The sequence below is a fragment of the Cebus imitator genome, unplaced genomic scaffold (genome assembly GCF_001604975.1).
Source record: "Cebus imitator isolate Cc_AM_T3 unplaced genomic scaffold, Cebus_imitator-1.0 Scaffold129, whole genome shotgun sequence".
Lineage (NCBI taxonomy): Eukaryota > Metazoa > Chordata > Mammalia > Primates > Cebidae > Cebus > Cebus imitator.
Window position 1 is genome coordinate 6,004,086 of NW_016107444.1, and position 20,805 is coordinate 6,024,890.

Consider the following 20,805-nt stretch of genomic DNA (forward strand, 5'->3'; position numbering starts at 1 on the left):
ACCTCTTAGATTAATAAAGGTTAATTTTGTTAGCATGCTGAAATCTGCATTCTATAGAATAAAGAGGAAACGAGCTTATGACAATGAGCTGAATTTGTTGAGTGCCGACTTTTGTAAACATTGTGTTAATTACTCTGTGGATGCTGTTTTGTTTAATCCTCATGGTAAACTTGTAGGGCAGGTATTATTGTCTTCTGTTTTATAGAAGATGAAATGAAAGCTTTAGAAACTTGCTGTGATTTCACTGCTGTGAAATGATGGAGTTGGGATTTAGATCTAAATTTTTCAAGTCCTAACCCCACACACTTCCATTTATACCGCACTACCAGATAGTCGTAAGACTTGAAAGCAATACTGTAGGGACTCCCTTGAGGTTAAAATGAAGGAGATGTGTTTTAGGAGAACATAGAAATACTCAGCTCTACTTTTATGAACCTCCACTTCTAGAGACACTGTTCTTTGAGAATTACACGGTGTTTTTAAAAATACTGACTTTTCTAACTGAAGACAACTCTGGAAACAAAGTCTTTGGGCTGGGCGTAGTGGCTCACATCTGTAGTCTCAGCACTTTGGGAGGCCAAGGCAGGCAGATCATGAGGTCAGGAGGTCGAGACCATGCTGGCCGACATGGTGAAACCCCTGGCGACAGAGCAAGACTCCATCTCAAAAAAAAAAAAAAAGATTTTGCTGCTTTGTTATAGTTGCACAACGTTAGGTTTTACTCCCTACGCTTGGGAGAAACTGATTCAGCATAAACCCCAGCCAGGAAGGACAGCTGGATTTGTCTTCTACCTGGAAACATACAAAGTATGTGAAAAAGACTGAAGAAACAGTTGTGAAAGATACTTAATATATCTTTTTAAATTTGGAGAAAATTCATTATTTTAACCATTTTAAGGTATACAAGTCAGTAGTTTATCGTATATTCATCCTGCTGTACAACCATCACAACTATCTAATTGCAGAACATTTCATCATCACAAAAAGAAGTCCCCTGTATTCATTAGCAGTCACTCCCTATTGCCCCTCCAGCTACCCCCTGGCAACCACGGATCTACTTCCTGTCTCTATGGATTTGCCTAGTCTGCACATCTAATGTAAATGAAATCATACAATATGTGGCCTTTTGTGTCTGACTTCCTTTGTTTAGCATAGTATTTTCAAGATCATCCAAGTGGTAGCATCTGTTAGTACTTTATTCCTTTTTATAGGTGAATAATATTCCATCATATGGACATTCCATTTTGTTTATCCATTCATTGATGGACATTTGGGTTATTTCTAACAGGCGCACGCCTGTAATCCCAGCTACTCAGGAGGCTGAGGCAGGAGAATTGCCTGAACCCAGGAGGCGGAGGCTGCGGTGAGCCGAGATCGTGCCATTGCACTCCAGCCTGGGTAACAAGAGCGAAACTCCGTCTCAAAAAAAAAAAAAAAGAAAAAAAGAAACAAACAATAGTTAAAAATCCCAGGCCAGGTGCAGTGGTTCACACCTGTAATCCCAGCACTTTGGGAGGTTGAGCTGGGTGGATCGCATGAGTCCAGGAGTTCGAGCCCAGCCTGGGCAACATGGCAAAACCCTATCTCTAAAAAATTAATAATAATTTTTAAAAAACAGCTTTGCAGGCTGGGCGCAGAGGCTCACGCCTATAATCCCAGCACTTTGAGAGGCCAAGGTGGGCTGATCACAAGGTCCAGAGTTCGAGACCAGCCTGGCCAACAAGGTGAAACCCCGTCTCTATTAAAGATACAAAAAATTAGCTGGGCATGGTGGTATGCACCTGTAATCCCAGCTTCTCAGGAGGCTGAGGCAGTAGAATTGCTTGAACCCAGGAGGCAGAGATTGCAGTGAGCCAAGATTGCACCATTGCACTCCAGCCTGGGCGACAGGGCCAGACTCTGTCAAAAAAAAAAAAAAAAAAAAAAAAAAAAAGCTTTGCACAGTAGCAGTAATTTTAAAAAAAGTTTTGCACAGTAGCCACTGAGGTTTATCTGAGGCATGATTATTACTACTTGAAAACTTTTCCCAATACCCCTCTGTGATGACTTGCAATATAGTCAGCATTAGCAATTTTTTTGACAGTCTCTATGGAGACTGAATTAAAAAAATAATACGAAAAATTAGCTGGGTATGGTGGCTCACACCTATAAACTCAGCACTTTTGGAGGCCAAGGTGGAAGGATTGCATGAGGCCAGGAGTTTGAGACCTGCCTAGGCACATGGTGAGACCTTGTCTCAGCCAGAATAAAAAAGTACGTGGGTGTCAGGTAGTGCATGTCTGTAGTCCCAGCTACCTGGGAGGCTGAGATGGGAGGATCACTTGAATCGGGGAGGTCGAGGTTGCAGTGAGCCAAAATGGCGCCAGTGCAGTCCAGACTGGGCAACAGAGCCAGACTCTCAAAAAAAAACAAAAACAAAAACCCAGATTGGAAAAGAATAAGCAAAACTATCTTCATTCACAGACAACATGATGCTGTATGTAGGAAATGCCAGGGAATTGACAAAACAACAACTGGTACTAGAAGTAATAGTTAACTTCAGCAAAGACATAGGACATAAGATCAATATACAGAAAAGCTCAGTTACACAAACACAAATACAGATCAACTGCACTGTTACATAGTATCAAGGAACAATCCAAAAATAAAATTAAGAAAACAATTCTGTTTACAATAGCATCAAGTAAATAAAATATTTAGGAATAATAAAAACTCTTAAGTGAAGCCATCTATAATAGAGAGATCAACATGTCTGCATAATGATTTCAACTTGGCCTCTGAGTAACTGCATGCAGTTTACATAACTTCTCTGAATCTCGTTGTTTCTCTCATTCTTTTTTTTTTTTTTTTTTTTGAGACTGAGTCTTGCTCTGTGGCCCAGGCTGGAGTGCAATGGTGCGATCTCGGCTCATTGCAACCTCTGCCTCCTGGGTTCCAGTGATTCTCATGCCTCAGCCCCTCAAGTAGCTGGAATTACAGGTATGCCACCATGCTCGGTTAATTTTGTATTTTTAGTAGAGACAGGGTTTCACCATGTTGGCCAGGCTGGTCTTGGAATTCCTGACCTCAGGTCATCTGCCTGCCTTGGCCTCCCAAAGTTCTGGGAGTACAGGCATGAGCCACTGTGCCCTGCCTCGTTCCTCTCATCCTTAAACTGAAGATACCAGTTACAGTACTTCTTGCCTTACAGGGCTGTTACGAGCATTAGAACATATTTACAGTGTAAAGCACTACACAGCAATAATTACACTTAATAAAGCACCTGCTCTAGCCAGGGGTTCCTGCATCTGAAGTTCTCACGGACCCGAGAGAACCAGGTGGTGCTGGGCCAACACAGCGGGCCCTTCCCCAGCATGCCTGAGCTGGTCCTCCACTACCGTTCCTGCCCCCTGCCGGTGCAGGGAGCCGAACACCTGGCTCTGCTGCACCCCGTGGTCACACAGACCCCCTGACAGCGAAGGGGGTTCCTGGTTGAAGTGGTGTGAAAATGCACTTAGGGGCCAGGCGCGGTGGCTCACACCTATAATCCCAGCACGTTGGAAGGCTAAGGCAGGTGGATCTCTTGAGGTTAGGAGTTTGAGACCAGCCTGGCCAACATGGCAAAACCCAGTCTCTACTAAAAATACAAAAGTTAGCTGGGTGTGGTGGCGGGCACCTATAATCCCAACTACTCAGGAGGCTAAGGCAGGAGAATCGCTTGAACCCGGAAGGTGGAGCTTGCAGTGAGCCGAGATCATGCCACTGCACTTCAGCCTGGGTGACAGAGTGAGACTCTGTCTCAAAAAAAAAAGAAAAGAAAAGAAAACAAAGAAAATGCATATGCATCTTGGCAGTTTGTCACATGATACAGGGCTGGCTGTTTTGCCATGCTGCAGAGGAGCCATCATTCCTGACCCAGTTAGTTGGGACTGTGCTTGGTTTCCCAGACAGATGGCTCCATCTTAACCTGAAATCACCTGCAAGACATTTATTTTTTATGCCCCGATTTGCCCATTTTGTAAAAGATTACAACTTTCATTTGTCGGTTTGGAATACCTTTTGTTCCCTTCTTTTTTATGTTACAATGTTTTAGGAAAAATTTTAGTCACATCATATCGAATAACTGATTTTTCTTTAAAGCTGCCATTTTTTTAGTATTTCCATGTATGCCATTGAATTGAACTTTCTTTTCATTCACTTTCCTTTTCTTAAGGGCTTGCGGCAACCAGCTCCTTTTTCTGATGAAATTGAAGTTGACTTTAGTAAGCCCTATGTCAGGGTAACTATGGAAGAAGCCAGTAGAGGAACTCCTTGTAAGTAAATACCTACTTAATTTGCTGTTGATTATTGTTTTTAGCATTCCATTGTATTGATCAAATACACACCTAGTCTCTAAATACTTCCCTCCGATTACTTGTAAAGGCTAATGGAGGAAGGGGTTCTTCCCATCGGCCTTGATGCTCTATTTAGGAGGGTAACTCCACTCCATAAACTTTCCCAGTTTCCTGGGCTGTTATTGCAGCTATGAGATATAGTAGAACAGAAACCATAAGACAGTATATTCGTCTGAGCTGGTTCTTGTCTATTTCTGTAAAGGTCTGAATAATAGTTCAGGCTGTCACATTTTTCATAGCCTTCAGAATTTCCCCCACAATCTTTCTACTTTCTGTCAGTTTTCTGTGGTCCTGCTGATTGACAGAGGACAAAAATATCCCAAGTTGGGAGATGCTCATCACTTTATTTTTCCTGATATTATAATTTTCCAAGTTTTAAAAAATACTTTATTATTTTCAAAGTCCTTTCTCTTTATTTGTGTGCTTAATTTACATCATTAATTAGCAGTATTTGACCACATAAATTATTAATATATATTCAAGATGCTTTTCTTATGTGGAACAATTGGTTTTAGAGCTCACTATAAAAAGAAACTTCCAAGAGCATTTGTTATGAATACAAAGTCCTATAGACAAATGTTCTTTTTTCTCTGTAAATTCTCCAATTTTCCCAATCCTTTTTCACTGTTTCTGATTACTATAATAAGTATTCTCTCTATCCTGTAAATGTAGGGCTGAACTAAGACTCAAACGCCAGGGAATAAGAGCCGTAAATGTATATATTTGCAGCATACACAGTATATTTGCGGTTACTTCTTAATTGTGTTGGTAGGTTTGCTCTCTGTCGTAACTGAAGAACAGTGAAGTACAAATAGAAGTGGGCCAGGAGCGGTGGCTCACGCCTGTAATCCCAGCATTCTGGGAGGCCGAGGTGGGTGGATCACTTGAGGTCAAGAGTTCGAGACCAGCCTGGTTAACATGGTGAAACCCTGTCTTTACTAAAAATACAAAACTTATCTGGGCTTGGCAGCGCACGCCTATAGTCCAAGCTACTCGGGAGGCCAAGGCAGAGAATTGCTTGAACCCAGGAGGCAGAGATTGCAGTGAGCCAAGATCATGCCACTGCACTCCAGCCTGGGTGACAGAGTGAGACCCTGTCTCAAAACAAACAAAAAACAAACAAGTGATACAAGTGTCATATCAGGAATTTTAACACCTACCCCTTGGCCTTATTTTGGGCATATGTATTGTGGTTTTTGGGTCCTAAACAAAAAAGAGGCTAATCCCAGAGAATCCGTCCCTTTTGCAGAAATGTTTAGATATAGTTCATGTTGATTGCAACCCTCTGATTCATTTATGGTTTTTGAGTTTGGCTTCCCTTATTTGGGTAATAGGTAGGCTCCTGGGACAGGGTAAAATGACAAGGAAAACCAGAGACCATATGGATCAGAGTGTAAGGTGGGCAGGTCTAACTTCAAAATGCCAAAAGATAGTTTAGGTTCACATTCAGGTGTGATAGTAGAGTTTGTTGGGAGCAAGAACTTTTTATGTACTCCCTAATGACACACATTTAGAATCAGTTATTCATTTAGATCTGATCAGTTTGGTTGCATCACCCAGTTTGTTGCTAATTTGTCCACATGCCATTTGTGGTACGTAAAAGTTGAAAATATATGTACTGCTTTCAAGCTTTGTTTTGTTTTGTTTTTTGAGACAGAGTCTTGCTCTGTCGCCCAGGCTGGAGTGCAGTGGCGTGATCTCAGCTCACTGCAACCTTCGCCTCCTGGGTTCAAGCAGTTTTCAAATCTCAGTCTCCCAAGTAGCTGGGACTCCAGCAGTGAGCCACTGTACCCAGCCTACAGTAAAAGAGATCATTAGCAGGATAGAATTGTACCTAAAGCTTCAACCTGGAATGCTGCCACTTACTGTAAGCACTAGAATAGAAGGCCTTCAGCAAAATAATTGTATTTTTGGTGGAACAAACAGCCACAAACTAGCCTATAAATTTGCCAGCTTCATTTGAACTCTGGTTTTTCTCTCATATCTCATTTTGTCTGACTGTTTTATGTTAAATCACCAAGTAGCTAACTGCATTCATGCCAGTGCAGGACAAGGAATAAACCAATAAAGAATGTGCACGTGCTGTAGTGAATTTTAAACATCTCCCTCCTGCTCCCCATGTTTTCACTAGGAAGGTTGTATAGTCTAGGAGAAGATTCTCTACTCAGAGAAAAACAAATATGATTGGAGAGATAAGAAGGTCAGCTCTGGGAATGTCTTGGAGGATGAAAAAAAAAATCAGCAGTATGTTTAACTTAGAGAAAGTAAGAAAAAGGGAGAATGTGAAGGGCAATGGAAATCTGTTAGAGACAGAATGTTTCGGTGGTAGGTATTTGGGAGAATAAATATATCAAAAGAGATCATTAATTGAAACCCAGGTTTCTTCTGCCTAAGGGAGGACATATGGTTACTTAGTCACCAGTGGTACAGCATATAATTCATAATCCATATAAACCATATAATTTATCATCCAAATCAGGACAGTTTTGAGCATGAAAGGGAGTTGCTGTTAAGAATATACAGAGGTTGAGTGTTGTGGCTCCTGCCTATAATCCTGGCACTTTGGGAGACCAAGGCAAAAGGATTACTCAAGGCCAGGAATTCAAGACCAGCCTGGGCAATACAGTGAGATCCCGTCTCTACAAAAAATTTAAAAAATTAGCCAGTTGTGGTGGTGTGCATCTATAGTCCCAGTTACTCAGGAGGCTGAGGTGAGAGGATCGCTTGAGCCCAGGAGATCTAGAGTACAGTGAGCCATGATTGCACCACTGCACTCCAGCCTGGGTGACAGAGACCCTGTCTTTAAAAAAAAAAAAAAAAAAAAAAAAATATATATATATATATATATATATATATATATATATATATATATATATATATTTATATAAAAAAAAAAATATATATATATATATATATATTTATATTTATATACACACACACAAGCACATATATAATATGTATAATATACAAAGGATATATTATAAGATGTATAATATATATTATATAATGATATGAACATTAAAAGTTATATTAAAAGTATATGATTTATATAAATGTTATACATACTATAATATACATTTGTTGTCTCGGCACATACGTGTGTGGAAACAACAAATATAAATCAGGGGTGTGGTTATCCTGGCCAGCAGCCGCTTGGTAAGAATGGTTAATGCTAGCTTTCTTCCCAGACTAGTTTAACAGCGGCCCCTGCTGGCCATTTGGTTAATATGTCAGTCTGGGTTTGCCAACGACTTGGGGTGGAATAGTGGCCAGTTGAGATAAGTAAGCTGGGGCAGCACTGGAGAGAGCAAGAGGCACATCTGGGACTCATGAAAAGGTTCAGTGATCTCCTCGGCTTAACACGGGGTGAGTAGCTGTGCTGTGGCAGCCACCTGATCAGCAGCGTTCTGTGCTGCTGCCACCGTCCAGGCAATGTGTTTCTTGAGCATAATTTCCCGGCTGTGTGCTGCCTAGTAGCTAACAAACAACAAAATAGTCTTACTTTTTATATTCTGTCCTTGTGTTTTAGGATCAGATAGTGTGAGACTTGTAGCCCCTCTGGACTTGTTAGGAAAAACGGAAGTGTGTTAGTTACTTCATGGACATGACTTCTGGGATACTTTAAAATTTGTGTGCGTGTGTTTTTGTTTTTTTTTTTTTTGAGGCAGAGTCTTGCTCTGTCGCCCAGGCTGGAGCGCAGTGCCTTGATCTTGGCTCACTGCAACCTCTGCCTCCCAAGTTGAAGTAATTCTCCCACTTCAGCCTCCCAAGTAGCTAGGATTATTAATGACGCCCACCACCACATCCATCTAATTTTTGTATTTTTAGTAGAGACGGGGTTTCACCATGTTAGCCAGGCAGGCCTTGAACTGCTGACCTCAGGTGATCTGCCTGCCTTGGCCTCGCACAGCGCTGGGATTATAGGCATGAGCCATCACACCTGGCCCCAAAGTTTTTAAAATTTTTTATTTTTTAATAGGCACAGAGCCAATGCAGTGATTTCTGGGATATGGAAGAGGGATTATATGCTCAGATTTTGTTTTATTTTACTTTGTTTTTGTAAAAATTATTTTTTAAATAATTATTTTTCTTCTTTTTTTTTTCGTTGACACATGCTGGCAGTAAAAAATAATTTTTAATAGAGATAGGTTTCACTGTGTTGCCCAGGCTGGTCTCAAACTCCTGGGCTCAAGCAATCCTCCTGCCCTGGTCTTCCAAGTGCTGGGATTACAGGTGTGAGCTACCACACCCAGCCTGCTTTGTCTCATAGAGGTGAATACTGAGGCAGAAGGAAGCTAAGGCTACAGAGGAAGAAAGCTGGTTGGCAAGCTTGAGCTATGACCTTTCTGACTCTTAAATCCATTCAATTAATTATTAGTTTTCCATTGGATTGGTGGTATAATTAAAAATTTTTATTTGCTGTATTTTAAAATCAGTACAACCAGCCTAGGCTGGGTGTGATGGCTCACACCCGTGATCCCAGCACTTTGGGAGGCCAAGGCAGGTGGATTGCTTCAGGTCAGGAGTTTTGAGACTAGCCTGGCCAACATGGTGAAACCCTGTCTCTACTAAAAATACAAAAATCATCCCGGCATGGTGGCTTTCACCTGTAATCCCAGCGACTCAGGAGGCTGAGGCAGGAGAATCACTTGAACCCGGCAAACAGGTTGCAGGGAGCCTAGATCACAACACTGTCCTCCAGCCTGGGTGACAGAGCCAGACTCCGTCTCATTAAAACAAAAGAAAACAAAACAATTAGCCTGGGCAACATGTGATATCCCATCTCTACAAAAAACAAAAATTAGCTGGGCATGGTGTTGTGTATCTGTAACCCCAGCTACTTGGGAGGCTGAGGTGGGAGGATCATTTTAGCCTGGGAGTTAGAGGTTACAGTGAGCTGAGACCACATCACTGCACTCTAGCCTGGGTGACAGAGCCAGACCTTGTCTCAAAAAATCAAATCAAAGGAAATCAATACATTCCCACAGTTTAATATCCATAAAGTACAAAGAGGGCATAAAGTAAAATGTCTTCCTCTCAAGATCTGTCTCACAGCCACCTGGTGTCCCTGTAACAGGCAACCAATATTACCAATTTCCATGAATATCTAAGTAAATCATTTATATATCCTCCCACCTTGTTGTGGGTGTATTATTGCTATATTCAATCTTCCATTGAAATTTAGGCTGTTTCCTAACTGTTGCTATTATAAACAGCACCGCGATGAATAACGTCTATATTTACTATGAGGTAGTTCCCAGAATTGGAATAGCTAGGCCAAAGATATAGGCATTTGTTGTTTGTCTTTTGATAGATACTACCTAATTACCCTTTTGGAAAGTCGCTGATATTCCTTTCAGCAATGTATAATTTCTTGGTTTAAAATCTACTTGTTTATGAATAAAGCTTTTTGAAAACAAACATTCATAAACCTCCTGAGAACAACTTCCTTCCTTTGATTTGTGCCCTTAAGACAGGAAGGAGATGTGCCTGATCCTCAGCCTCAGTGTAGCACATCTGATGGCACTTTGGCCCATCTTTCCCAAAATGACGCAGATGCTCCTACTGTTACTTTCTGGTGCTGCAGTAAAATAGCTCTTCCTTTACTCACATAAAGGAAATAAGTTACATGGACACCTTAGATTTATTATTTAAACTTTGATGAACCATTATGCTGGTTTCATTTTTAATGTTTATTTGGCTTTGGAATTAGTCTTGTACCCCAGGAAATAATTTCCTTGCTTCTAAGTTGACAGTCAGTTCTCTGTTGTTTTTTGTGCCTGAGAAGTTTGGTACAACCAGGCTAACAAAGACAGTTAGTGGAGATGATGATGTCAAAAATACCTTTATAGGCTGGGCATGGTGGCTCACACCTGTAATCCCAGCATTTTGGGAAGCCGAGACGGGACTGCTTGAGTCTAGGAGTTCAAGACCAGCCTGGCAACATTGTCTCCACAAAAAATTAAAAAATTAGCTGGGCATGGTGGTGTGCACCTGTAATCCCATCTACTTGGGAGGCTGAGATGGGAGGATCACTTAAGGCCAGGAGGTCGAGGCTGCAGTGAGCTATGATTGCACCATGGCACTCTAGCCTGGATGACAGAGTGAGACCCAGTCCCAGAAAAAAATGAAAAGGTCTTTACTTATAGTCAAGGAAGTCTGTGATGTTGTTTTTCATAATCCCACCTACCCCCAAAATCAGGGTGAATACCCAGAGAACACCTTAAAGGAGTGTGCAGTCACGGAACAGTCACACAGTGCCATTTCCATCTGCCAAGTACAAGATATTGAATAAATGTATTTTTGTGGCTGGGTGCGGTGGCTCACACCTGCAATCCCAGCACTTTGGGAGGCTGAGGTGGGCGGATCACTTGAGGCCAGGAATTCGAGACCAGGCTGGCCAATGAGGCAAAACCCTGTCTCTACTAAAGACACAAAAATTAGTCAGGTGTTATGACATGTGTCTGGAGTCCCAGCCACTCGGGAGGCTGAGTCAGGAAAACCACGTGAACCCGGGAAGTGGAGGTTGCACTGGAGATCGCACCACTGCACTCCAGCCTGGGCGACAGAGCAAGGTTCAGTCTCAAAAAGAAATGTATTTTTGTGATAAATTCTTTCATTTGTATTAGGTGAGCGGCCCGTGAGAGTTTATGCCGATGGAATATTTGACTTATTTCACTCTGGTCATGCCCGAGCTCTGATGCAAGCAAAGAACCTTTTCCCTAATACATACCTCATCGTGGGAGGTAAGAAAACATCTGATGACTTCGGGTGCTGTGCAGAAAAGATGATAGTAGCCTTTCTTTCTCTTCTGTCTTTACAACCTGAGTACATGGCTCTTGTTTTCATTTTTAAATGAAGGATGTAGTACAGCCTCTCTCAAACACGTGACGTATGTGAGGTAATAGCAACCTAAACCTGGAGAGAGGAGCTTCAAGCTCATTGACTGTGACATCTGACATTTATCTCACTGTTTTTAGTGGAGTTTCTGCAGTCACAGGAGCAACAGTGACTTCTGTTGTCTACTTAAAAACATTTCCTTTAGATTTCAGTTTATCATTTTGAATCAACTGGATTACAAAAGCCTGCCAAGGAAATGTTATGTGGTCCAGTCCAGTGTTAATAAAACAGGAAAACATGTTTAAGAACTTAATTGACACAGACATGCACAGCAGGTTTATTTCAGAGTCAAAGATCTTGGTCCCCTGTTGCACTGTTTCTTATCCAAAGTATGAACATACTACTTAGTGAGTGTTGCTCCTGAAAGTATACGCTGCGTTAGGACAGACATTGTTGCCCAAGTTGAACTACCTTGAGAAGACTTTTCTCCAGTTGGGGAAGATAGTTGCAATCCTAAGAAGTGGGAGAAGACGGGAGTGGTTAAGCAAAGAGGATTCTGACTCACGGCTTTCTGGTGTGGTGAACTCAGTTTGCAGTGATGAGCTAACGCACAACTTCAAGGGCTTCACGGTGATGAATGAGAATGAGCGCTACGATGCAGTACAGCACTGCCGCTATGTGGATGAGGTAGTGAGGAATGCGCCCTGGACCCTCACACCTGAGTTCCTGGCAGAACACCGGGTAAGAAACCGGGCACATGTCCCCTTCCTTGTTCCAGGACTGCCTGAACTCTCAATGCCTGTGGCACTTGGGCTAGTTTTCCACTAGCCCCATTTTACTTCTACCTTCTCGTAGGTTTCATAGGAGCTGACAGTGATACTCCAAGTGGTGGCAGTCATCCCTGACATTACACAGGGTTGGATGGTTTGCAAACACTTTTGCATTCATTCTATTCCATTTTCTCCCCACAACAGTCCTGTGATGTGGTTGTCATTTCCACTTCACATATGAATAACGAGGCCTAGAGAAACCAAGTAACCTGCTCCAAGTAACACTTAGCAGGGCCGGGAACTGAACTCTTAGTGACTTTCCCCCCACCCCTTACAGCATGCCAGTTTCCTTAGCATATCCATAGCCCCAGGCACACTCTGAAGACCTTACATTACTGGGAAACAAGGCAGATTAACATGGACTTTTCTTAAGATTCATTTCAGGGCTTTGATCTTAGGCTAGAAATTGTGTGGAATCAGAAGTTAAGGATATTTCTCAATTTTACTCAGTGAGTTATTATAAAACCCCTTTCCTCCTTTTAATTCTCCCACATTAAAGTAACAGATGTCAGCCAGGTGTGGTGGTTTATGCCTGTAATCCCAGCACTTTGGGAGGAGGCCAAGGTGGGAGCATCGCTTGAGCCCAGGAGTTCAAGACCAGCCTGGGCAACATAGCAAGACCCTGTCTCTATTTAAAAAAAGGAAAAGCCACAGGTTTCCTGTAAAAGTTGGGTATAAAGGATGAGAAGGATTTATTAGGCCGGGTTAGGGGCCCCCAAGCCTGAGGACACACAAGCATGTGGTCAGCTCCCTACAGGGGCATTGGGAATGCTGCAGGCAAACTGTTCATGGAGGCAGACAGAATAAAAGCAGCCAGAGTGCTTCTAAAGCAATACATGCATAGGCCTGAAGAGGGGATGTTTATTATGACGATTGAGAATATTGAGGATTAGGACAGACCTTTTATAATTCTCTGGCTTTTCCACATCAGCACTTAGCAGCCAGTGGCACCAAAGGTGATAAGCAAGCTTATTCTCAGCATCACAGCTGGACAACCCCAGACAGGAGTATGAGGTTAGCGGACTTTCTAACTTCCCTTTTCTCTTTATTAGCAGTATATACTCAACTGTGAGTTTTGCTTATTCCATTCTTTTTTTTTTTTTTTTTTTTTTTTTTTTTTTTTTTTTTTTTTTTTTTTTTTTTTTTTTTTTTTTGAGACAGAGTTTTGCTCTTGTTGCCCAGGCTGGAGTGCAGTGGGGTAGTCTCGGCTCACTGCAACCTCTGCCTCCAGGTTCAAGCGATTTTTCTGCCTCAGCCTCCTGAGTAGCTGGAATTACAGGTGCCCGCCACCACACCTGGCTAATTTTTTATTTTTAGTAGAGACAGGGTTTTGCCATATTGGCCAGGCTGGTCTGGAACTCCTGACCTCAGGTGATCCTCCCAGCCTCCTATTCTTTACTTTGCTGCCTGTGGATCCCTGACAAGTTGTTCATGAGTAACTGAGATGCCAGGTGAGGATCTCTGACACAGCCCCAGTCAGCGTGCTTCACACTGCAGCAGCCTCTGGGAGTTGGTATAGTGATCTTAGTAACTGTTAGCAAAAGGCCTGTGGCCCTTTCAGGAAGGAGCACGTGAAGTTTGGCATGTCTCTGAACAACACTGAGACCCCAGAGCCATTTATCTCTTCCTGCTCTTGCAAAGGATATTAATAGTAGTAAGATGGCCTGGCGCGGTGGCTCACGCCTATAATCCCAGCACTTTGGGAGGCCGAGGTGGGCGGATCACTTGAGGTCAGGACTTCATAATCAGCCTGACCAACATGGTGAAACTTCTCCTCTACTAAAAATATAAAAATTAGCTGGGTGTCATGGTACACACCTGTAACCCCAGCTACTTGGGAGGCTGAGGCAGAAGAATCAGTTGAATCTGGGAGGTGGAGGTTGCAGTGAGCCGAGATCGTGCCATTGCACTCCAGCCTAGGTGACAGAGAGAGACTCCATCTCAAAAAAAAAAAAAAAAGTAGTAAAATGATAGATCCTGAAAATAAAACCTCTTTTCTGGCTTTGGGTTTGTATTTCTCAGGAGTATAGACGTATCTATTCCAGTCAAAGGACTCGTGGTTGCTATTTTTATGTTCCCTCTTTTCTCCTGGACTGAGAGAAACCAGTTAAGAAAGAAGTAACCTCTTTCTCATATTTTTAGAAACCCTCATTTGACCAATCCTTCCAGACCTAGGACAGGGAGATTTCCACCTTTCCTAGGCTGCACCCATGAACAGGCTCACCAGCAAACCCTCTGGCCCTACTGACATTGCAAGGTGAAGGTATACAGAGTGAGGGTAACAGTTCTGGTAGTCTAGTAGAAATAGCTAGAAAAGCAGCTGGCTAAATTCATATTATACTCCATAAATAATGAGGTCGGTGATTTATGAGTAGATTGTAGAATTTATGAGCAAAGGAAAGAGAGATACAAAGTCCACTGAAGCCTGGCGTCTGCTTATTGTTCTTTTTCTCGGCCTGAGAACATTTCCTGGGTCTTTCTGAAAGGCAGCTATCCTGGGTTTTAAATGACGTCTCCTTATTTTCAGATTGATTTTGTAGCCCACGATGACATCCCTTATTCATCTGCTGGCAGCGATGATGTCTATAAGCACATCAAGGAAGCAGGTGAGTGGGCTGATGTGATCCTCACTTCATGGAATCTCAGGGGCAGCTGCGGATGTTCAGCCATAGTGCTACTTTACAGAGGAAAATGTGTCCGTTAGAAGTTTAACATCTTCTTTCAGGTCACGTTTTGGGTAAAAGGTAAAGATGAGCATAGGATCCATCAATTCTTCATCATCGGTTCATGACATCCATCGATTCTTGGTCTAAACATCTGCTTTTGATCTTTCAATTTCAGGAACGCTTCCTCATATTTTTCTTAATATTAGGGCTACGTAACTCTTCTTTGTCTTACCTCTAGCCTTTGATTCAGTCTTCCTTCTGTATATCAGTATCTCAGTTTCATTTAGTAATAACAGATTCTGCTTTTTGAGGAAAGGAAAGGAATGTTGCTCCCAGTTTCCATGTAGTCTTCACACCGGAGCCAACCAGAACTTCACAGTGTCTGTCTGTATGTGTTTCTGAGTTAGGCATGTTTGCTCCAACACAGAGGACAGAAGGCATCTCCACATCAGACATCATCACCCGAATTGTGCGGGACTACGATGTGTATGCGCGGCGGAACCTGCAGCGGGGCTACACAGCGAAGGAGCTCAACGTCAGCTTCATCAACGTGAGTTGCAGCCTCACCTGAGTCCCCACTCTGTAGGGTGCATACTGCCTCCCACTGCATCTTCGCTGAACTGGCTTTGCAGCTGGTTCTAATGATCACCCCCAAAAGATCAGCGAACGAATCACCACTGTGTTAACTCTGCAAAGAGAAGGAAACAGCAGTTTCTGCCATGATGGCCTCGCACCAACACATTCTTATAAAGCCACACAACTGACTAAATAAGTAAGAATGCACAATTTATTTTTATTATTTATTTATTTATTTTTGAGACAGAATCTTGCTCTGTTGCCCAGGCTGGAGTGCAATGGTGCAACCTTGGCTAACTGCAACCTCTGCCTCCTGGGTTCAAGTGATTCTCCTGCCTCAGCCTCCTGAGTAGCTGGGATTAACAAGCATGCACCACTATGCCCGGCTAATTTTGTATTTATAGTAGAGATGGGGTTTCTCCATGTTGGTCAGGCTGGTCTCGAACTCCTAACCTCAGGTGATCCACCCACCTCGGCCTCCCAAAGTGCTGGGATTACAGGTGTGAGCCACCGTGCCCGGCAGAATGCGTAATTTATATAGTAGAGAATTTCTGTTAATAAATTTAAAACAGTGTCTCTTAAATTTCCTTTTTCTTTTTTGGTTGGATGATCTTTTGAAAATCTACTAAAAGCTATGAATCCTCTCCCCGTGTGCATAATGACACACAACATTTTGCATACAATTTCCCCACATAGACCTAAGCTTTAAATTTTGATTTATGAAAGCTTAAATTTATTTTAGTTTAATATTGCCTTTTAGAAGCTCTATATATTTTGCCGGGAACGGTGGTTCACACCCGTAATCCCAGTACTTTGGGAGGCTGAGGCGGGAGGATTGCTTGAGACCAGGAGTTTGAGACCAGCCTGGGGCAGCAATGCTAGACCCATCTCTAAACAGACAGACAGACAAAAAAACTCTCCTGGGTTCAAGTGATTCTGGTGCCTCAGGCTCCTGAATAGCTGTGATTACAGGCATGTGCCACCATGCCTGGATAATTTTTGTATTTTTTTAGTAGAGATGGGGTTTTGCCCTGTTCCCCAGGCTGGTCTCGAACTCCTGGCCTCAAGCAAGTGGCCCCCTTTGCCTCTCAAACTGCTGGAATTACAGGCATGAGCCACTGTATCGGCCAACACTATATATTTTGTATATAAATTAGACCTCAATAAAGTTGATTTAAAAAGAAGAAAGCTGCTAACTTTAATGTCTTCTACATAACCTGTTTACCATGCTCTCTCACCTGTTCCCATCTCTGTGAATTGTGCTGTGAGAACAGATAAAATGGGCCAGGCGCAGTGGCTCACGACTGTAATCCCAACACTTTGGGGGGGCCAAGATGGGCGGATCACCTGAGGTCAGGAGTTTGAGACCAGCTTGGCCAATGTGGTGAAACCCCCTCTCTACTAAGAATACAGAAATTAGCCAGGTATGGTGGTACACACCTGTAATCCAAGCTACTCGGGAGGCTGAGGTAGGAGAATCTCTTGATTCTGGGAAGTGGAGGTTGCAGGGAGCCAAGATTGTGCCATTACACTCCAGCCTGGGCAAAAAGAGTGAAACTCCATCTCAAAAAAAAAACAACAACAACAAAAAACAAAAAAATAGATAAAATGGTTACATTTAAATATGATTTATCTAGGCAGATAAACCCTAGCTTTTGTTAATTTACTTACTATAGCTTTATTTTCCCCATAAGAATCAGGTGTTTAAAAATTCTAAACATAATCCTTTTCCTCTTTATGATCTGAAAGTTATGAGAGTACTTTTCCTTTTTTTTGAGATAGAGTTGTACTCAGTCACCCAGGCTGGAGCACAGTAGCACAATCTTGGCTCACTGCAGCCTCGACCTCTGGGCTCAAGTGATTCTCCCACCCCAGCCTCCTGAGAAGCTGGGACCACAGGCACAAGCCACCATATCTAGCTAATTTTTTAATTTTTATTTTTAGTAGAGGTCGGGTCTCACTGTGTTGTCCCAGCTGGTCCCGAGCTCCTGGCCTCAAGCATCCTCCCACGTCGGCCTCTCAAAGTGCTGGGATTACAGGCGTGAGCCACTGTGCCTGGCCAACGATACTTTTCATTTGACTAAATATTTCCTTCCCTCCAGGCTTATACCATTTTCCTTATCTTTAGGAAAGTTGGCAAGACCAAAGAGTTTCATCATTTTGCAGATGAGTAAATGGACTTTCAAATACCGAAGAAACAAAAAGCAAAAACCACAACTCATTTAAAAATAGAATAAACCAGTGATAGAGGGGAAACATCTAGCATGATAAGCAGATTAATTAAGTAAAAGATCTAGTACTTCCTCTTTCAGTCTATTGTAATTGGTTTATTCTTGGCAGTATTCTGCAGTGATCTTTTAGCTGCCTCTGTATCTCCATTTAAAATGAGATTTGGGTCATACTGGACATGTTTATGTTCCAAGTTTATGTTTTATCTGTAAAACTCTGACTTCATTTGGCTATGTGCCTGTCCGTTACTGGGTATAGCCCATATTTTTAGTTTAGTCCCAAATGCCCACAGTATTAGAATTACCACTTTTTGTATGAGCATTCCATAGCATATATCTTAGCTGTTATTATGCTAATGATGTAGGGTAGATTAAAGCAAAGCAAAATTCTAGACTGAAAACAGTGGGCTATGTTTTTTCTTTCTCTTATGGCAGGGAAGTTTAGGATGAGTATTATTTCTCAAAATAGTTATTTCTTAATCTAGGAGAAGAAATACCACTTGCAGGAGAGGGTTGATAAAGTAAAGAAGAAAGTGAAAGATGTGGAGGAAAAGTCAAAAGAATTTGTTCAGAAGGTGGAGGAAAAAAGCATTGACCTCATTCAGAAATGGGAGGAGAAGTCCCGAGAATTCATCGGAAGTTTTCTGGAAATGTTTGGTCCAGAAGGAGCACTGGTATGTTCTTCCCACTGGATAATTTAGGGAATTCCCATGTTGTGGAGAGAATTATGGAATCATTGAGCAGAAAGGGACGTCGACATTAAGAAGTTATCTAATCTGTTCCCCGTATCTGGGCAGAACTGTGTTTCAACTGTCCCCAAAAAGGTTTCTGAAATCTTTACAGAAAGCGGTTACACATTCTCCTGATAATTTTGCCAGCTCTCTATCAGCCTTGAAATCTGGTGACAAGATAAGCAAGTAGCCTTGCCCGGCTTCTTTCTGTGGTATGATTTTACGTAGCAGGAAAGGAAAGAATAAAGAACAATAAAAAGAAAGCAGCCTCCACTCCAAGTAGCTACAGCAGGACCCCGAGGTCAGGTGGGAATTCTGTCTTGGAGGAGTAGCTGTCTTTTCAATCCAATACAGGATTGAGCAAGTGAGCCCTAGGTTAGATAACAGGAAGGATCTGTCTGTGAGGGTGTTTGGATACTAGAATAGATTATTCAGGACGAATGGGGAATTTCCCAGTGGATGATAGCAGGTGAGATCCCTTAAATATGGAGTGTAGCATAGACTACCCTAGTCCCAGATGCTTCAGGGATGATTTAGTAGGATCCACAGGTTTTTTTCTAACTCTTCCTATTGATTTCTCCAGAAACATATGCTGAAAGAGGGGAAAGGCCGGATGCTCCAGGCCATCAGTCCAAAGCAGAGTCCCAGCAGCAGCCCTGCTCGTGAACGCTCCCCCTCCCCCTCTTTCCGATGGCCCTTCTCTGGCAAGACTTCCCCACCTTGCTCCCCAGCAAATCTCTCCAGGCGCAAGGTGGCAGCCTATGATATCAGTGAGGATGAAGAAGACTAATTTTTCCTCCCTCCTTTCCTCTCCTCTCCCCATGTCCCATTACCTTCAGAAACTCTCTGTTGAATTCCAAATTGTGACCCCAACACTAAACCTAAGGACAGCTACAAAGGAAAGACAACTGAGGCAAGAGGACCTAGGACTGGGGGAACCGAAACAGCCTATCCTCCAGGAGACCTCAGTCACCCCACCAAGGAGGTGGACTGCACCCTAGAAGCCTGCTCTGCATCCATTCACCCTCCCCAGGGTATGTTCACGTTCATGCTATGTTCACGTGATCTCGACAGGGAAATTGTCATTTTTATTAATTTTTAAAATTAGTCTTTCAAATGTAGAACTAATTTTTTGCCCCTGAGGAGTGGGCAGAAGAAGGAGGCAGTGTAATCCACAGAGGCCTTTTCTTCCTGGTCCACTATAGCATTTGCCTTCTGTTCTGAAGCAAAGTGGCTTGCCAAGTCCTTCCCGAAATGAGCCGTGCTGATGTGTAATCTGTGGAGAAATATCCTAGTTTTGATTTCCTTAAGGAAAGGCTAAAAGCCGAATTACAGTCACAAATCCCCTCAATGTGCTGCTGTCACCAGTGCCACTGTGGCTGTGGGAAGAAGGAGATCTGAGCCTCACTTTTCTTACTCCCTGAGGAGTTTCTTGTTGGACCCAATGGGGTCCATGAAGACACTGATGGGGATGGAACCAGACCCATGGCATCAACTGCAGTGTTTCTGCTGTGTTCATCTTCTCAGAAAATTCTGTTGCCCAGTTCTTTGGGAGCTTTCGTCAGTCTCTTTCCTGCCATCTACCTTTGAAGGAAGGAACACTTTTAGGGTGACTGATAAGGAGCGGAGCGGCACAATACTCAGCCCTATACCGAGTCTGTTGAGAGAGTTTCCTACTGGGAGTAAGTGCCTGGCCCTGCTACTCCTATTTGAATGCTATTAATATTGCCTAGCCTTTTAGAAAGGGTACTTTGTAAATGTCTGCCATTGGAACTTGATGTTAATTCATTTTGCTCACAGCCATATTGAATATTTAGATTTGCATTGAATGTAGAAGCAAAAGCCTAAGGAAACACCTTCCTTTCTAAAGCAACAGCCTTATCATCTTGACCTCTGTCTCTCTTAAGAACATTCTTCACTGGAACCAGTGCTCCACAGAGTGCTTCTTTCCCTCTGAGAGCTGCAGCTGGCAGGGACTTCCCTCCGCTGCCCCTCCAACAAGCCACAGAGCATACCCTCATGTGACAAGAGTGTGGTAGCTTTTCTCCCCATTTCTCACACACGCCTGGCGATTGTGGCCCCATCTCCTGCGTTGGCTTGCCCAGGGGATTCAACACTTGGATTTCAAATCGAAGAATGCTGATGGTGAACCCTTGCTGTTGAGCATGATCTAACTTTCAAAGCCTCAGCCTGCCGTCTCCTTAGCCACATGGATTCGCAGATCATCAACCACCCATGACCCTATAGCTAGATTCAGGGGGAAATTGTTTATGTCCAGGCCCCACCCCTGTCACTCATAAATACCCCTTGTGGGGGTGAACTGTCACTGTTTTCAGCTCCGAAAACCACATTTTCTCTTTTCTTGCCTCTCTGCTAGGACTGTGAGCATCTCATGGTCCACTCCCTAAACACTTCCTGGTAACACCTGTTCTTCCGCCGGAGGGTCAGAGGCTAGAATCATTGCCTGCACAGCAGGACTACCGAGGCTCTTAAAACTGGGATTACCCAGGCCTGACGCAGTGGCTCACGCCTATAATCTCAACACTTTGGGAGGCTGAGGC

General features: G+C 43.0%; 1 protein-coding gene and 1 pseudogene across 2 annotated transcripts in view; both read left to right on the plus strand.

The window, feature by feature from the left end:
* The window catches only part of PCYT1A (phosphate cytidylyltransferase 1, choline, alpha), a 48,178-nt gene extending 28,188 nt beyond the window's left edge, over positions 1 to 19,990 (plus strand). For both annotated transcript variants that reach the window (XM_017540991.2, XM_017540990.2), the window contains exons 3-9: positions 4,193 to 4,292; positions 11,003 to 11,119; positions 11,803 to 11,954; positions 14,571 to 14,649; positions 15,117 to 15,259; positions 17,999 to 18,187; positions 18,828 to 19,990. In XM_017540991.2, the coding sequence (XP_017396480.1) occupies positions 4,193 to 4,292; positions 11,003 to 11,119; positions 11,803 to 11,954; positions 14,571 to 14,649; positions 15,117 to 15,259; positions 17,999 to 18,187; positions 18,828 to 19,034 (987 nt within the window). In that variant the 3' untranslated portion in view covers positions 19,035 to 19,990. The remainder of the gene's footprint in view (positions 1 to 4,192; positions 4,293 to 11,002; positions 11,120 to 11,802; positions 11,955 to 14,570; positions 14,650 to 15,116; positions 15,260 to 17,998; positions 18,188 to 18,827) is intronic.
* Positions 1,964 to 2,095, plus strand: LOC119473039 (annotated as a pseudogene).
* Positions 19,991 to 20,805: the final 815 nt, after the last annotated feature.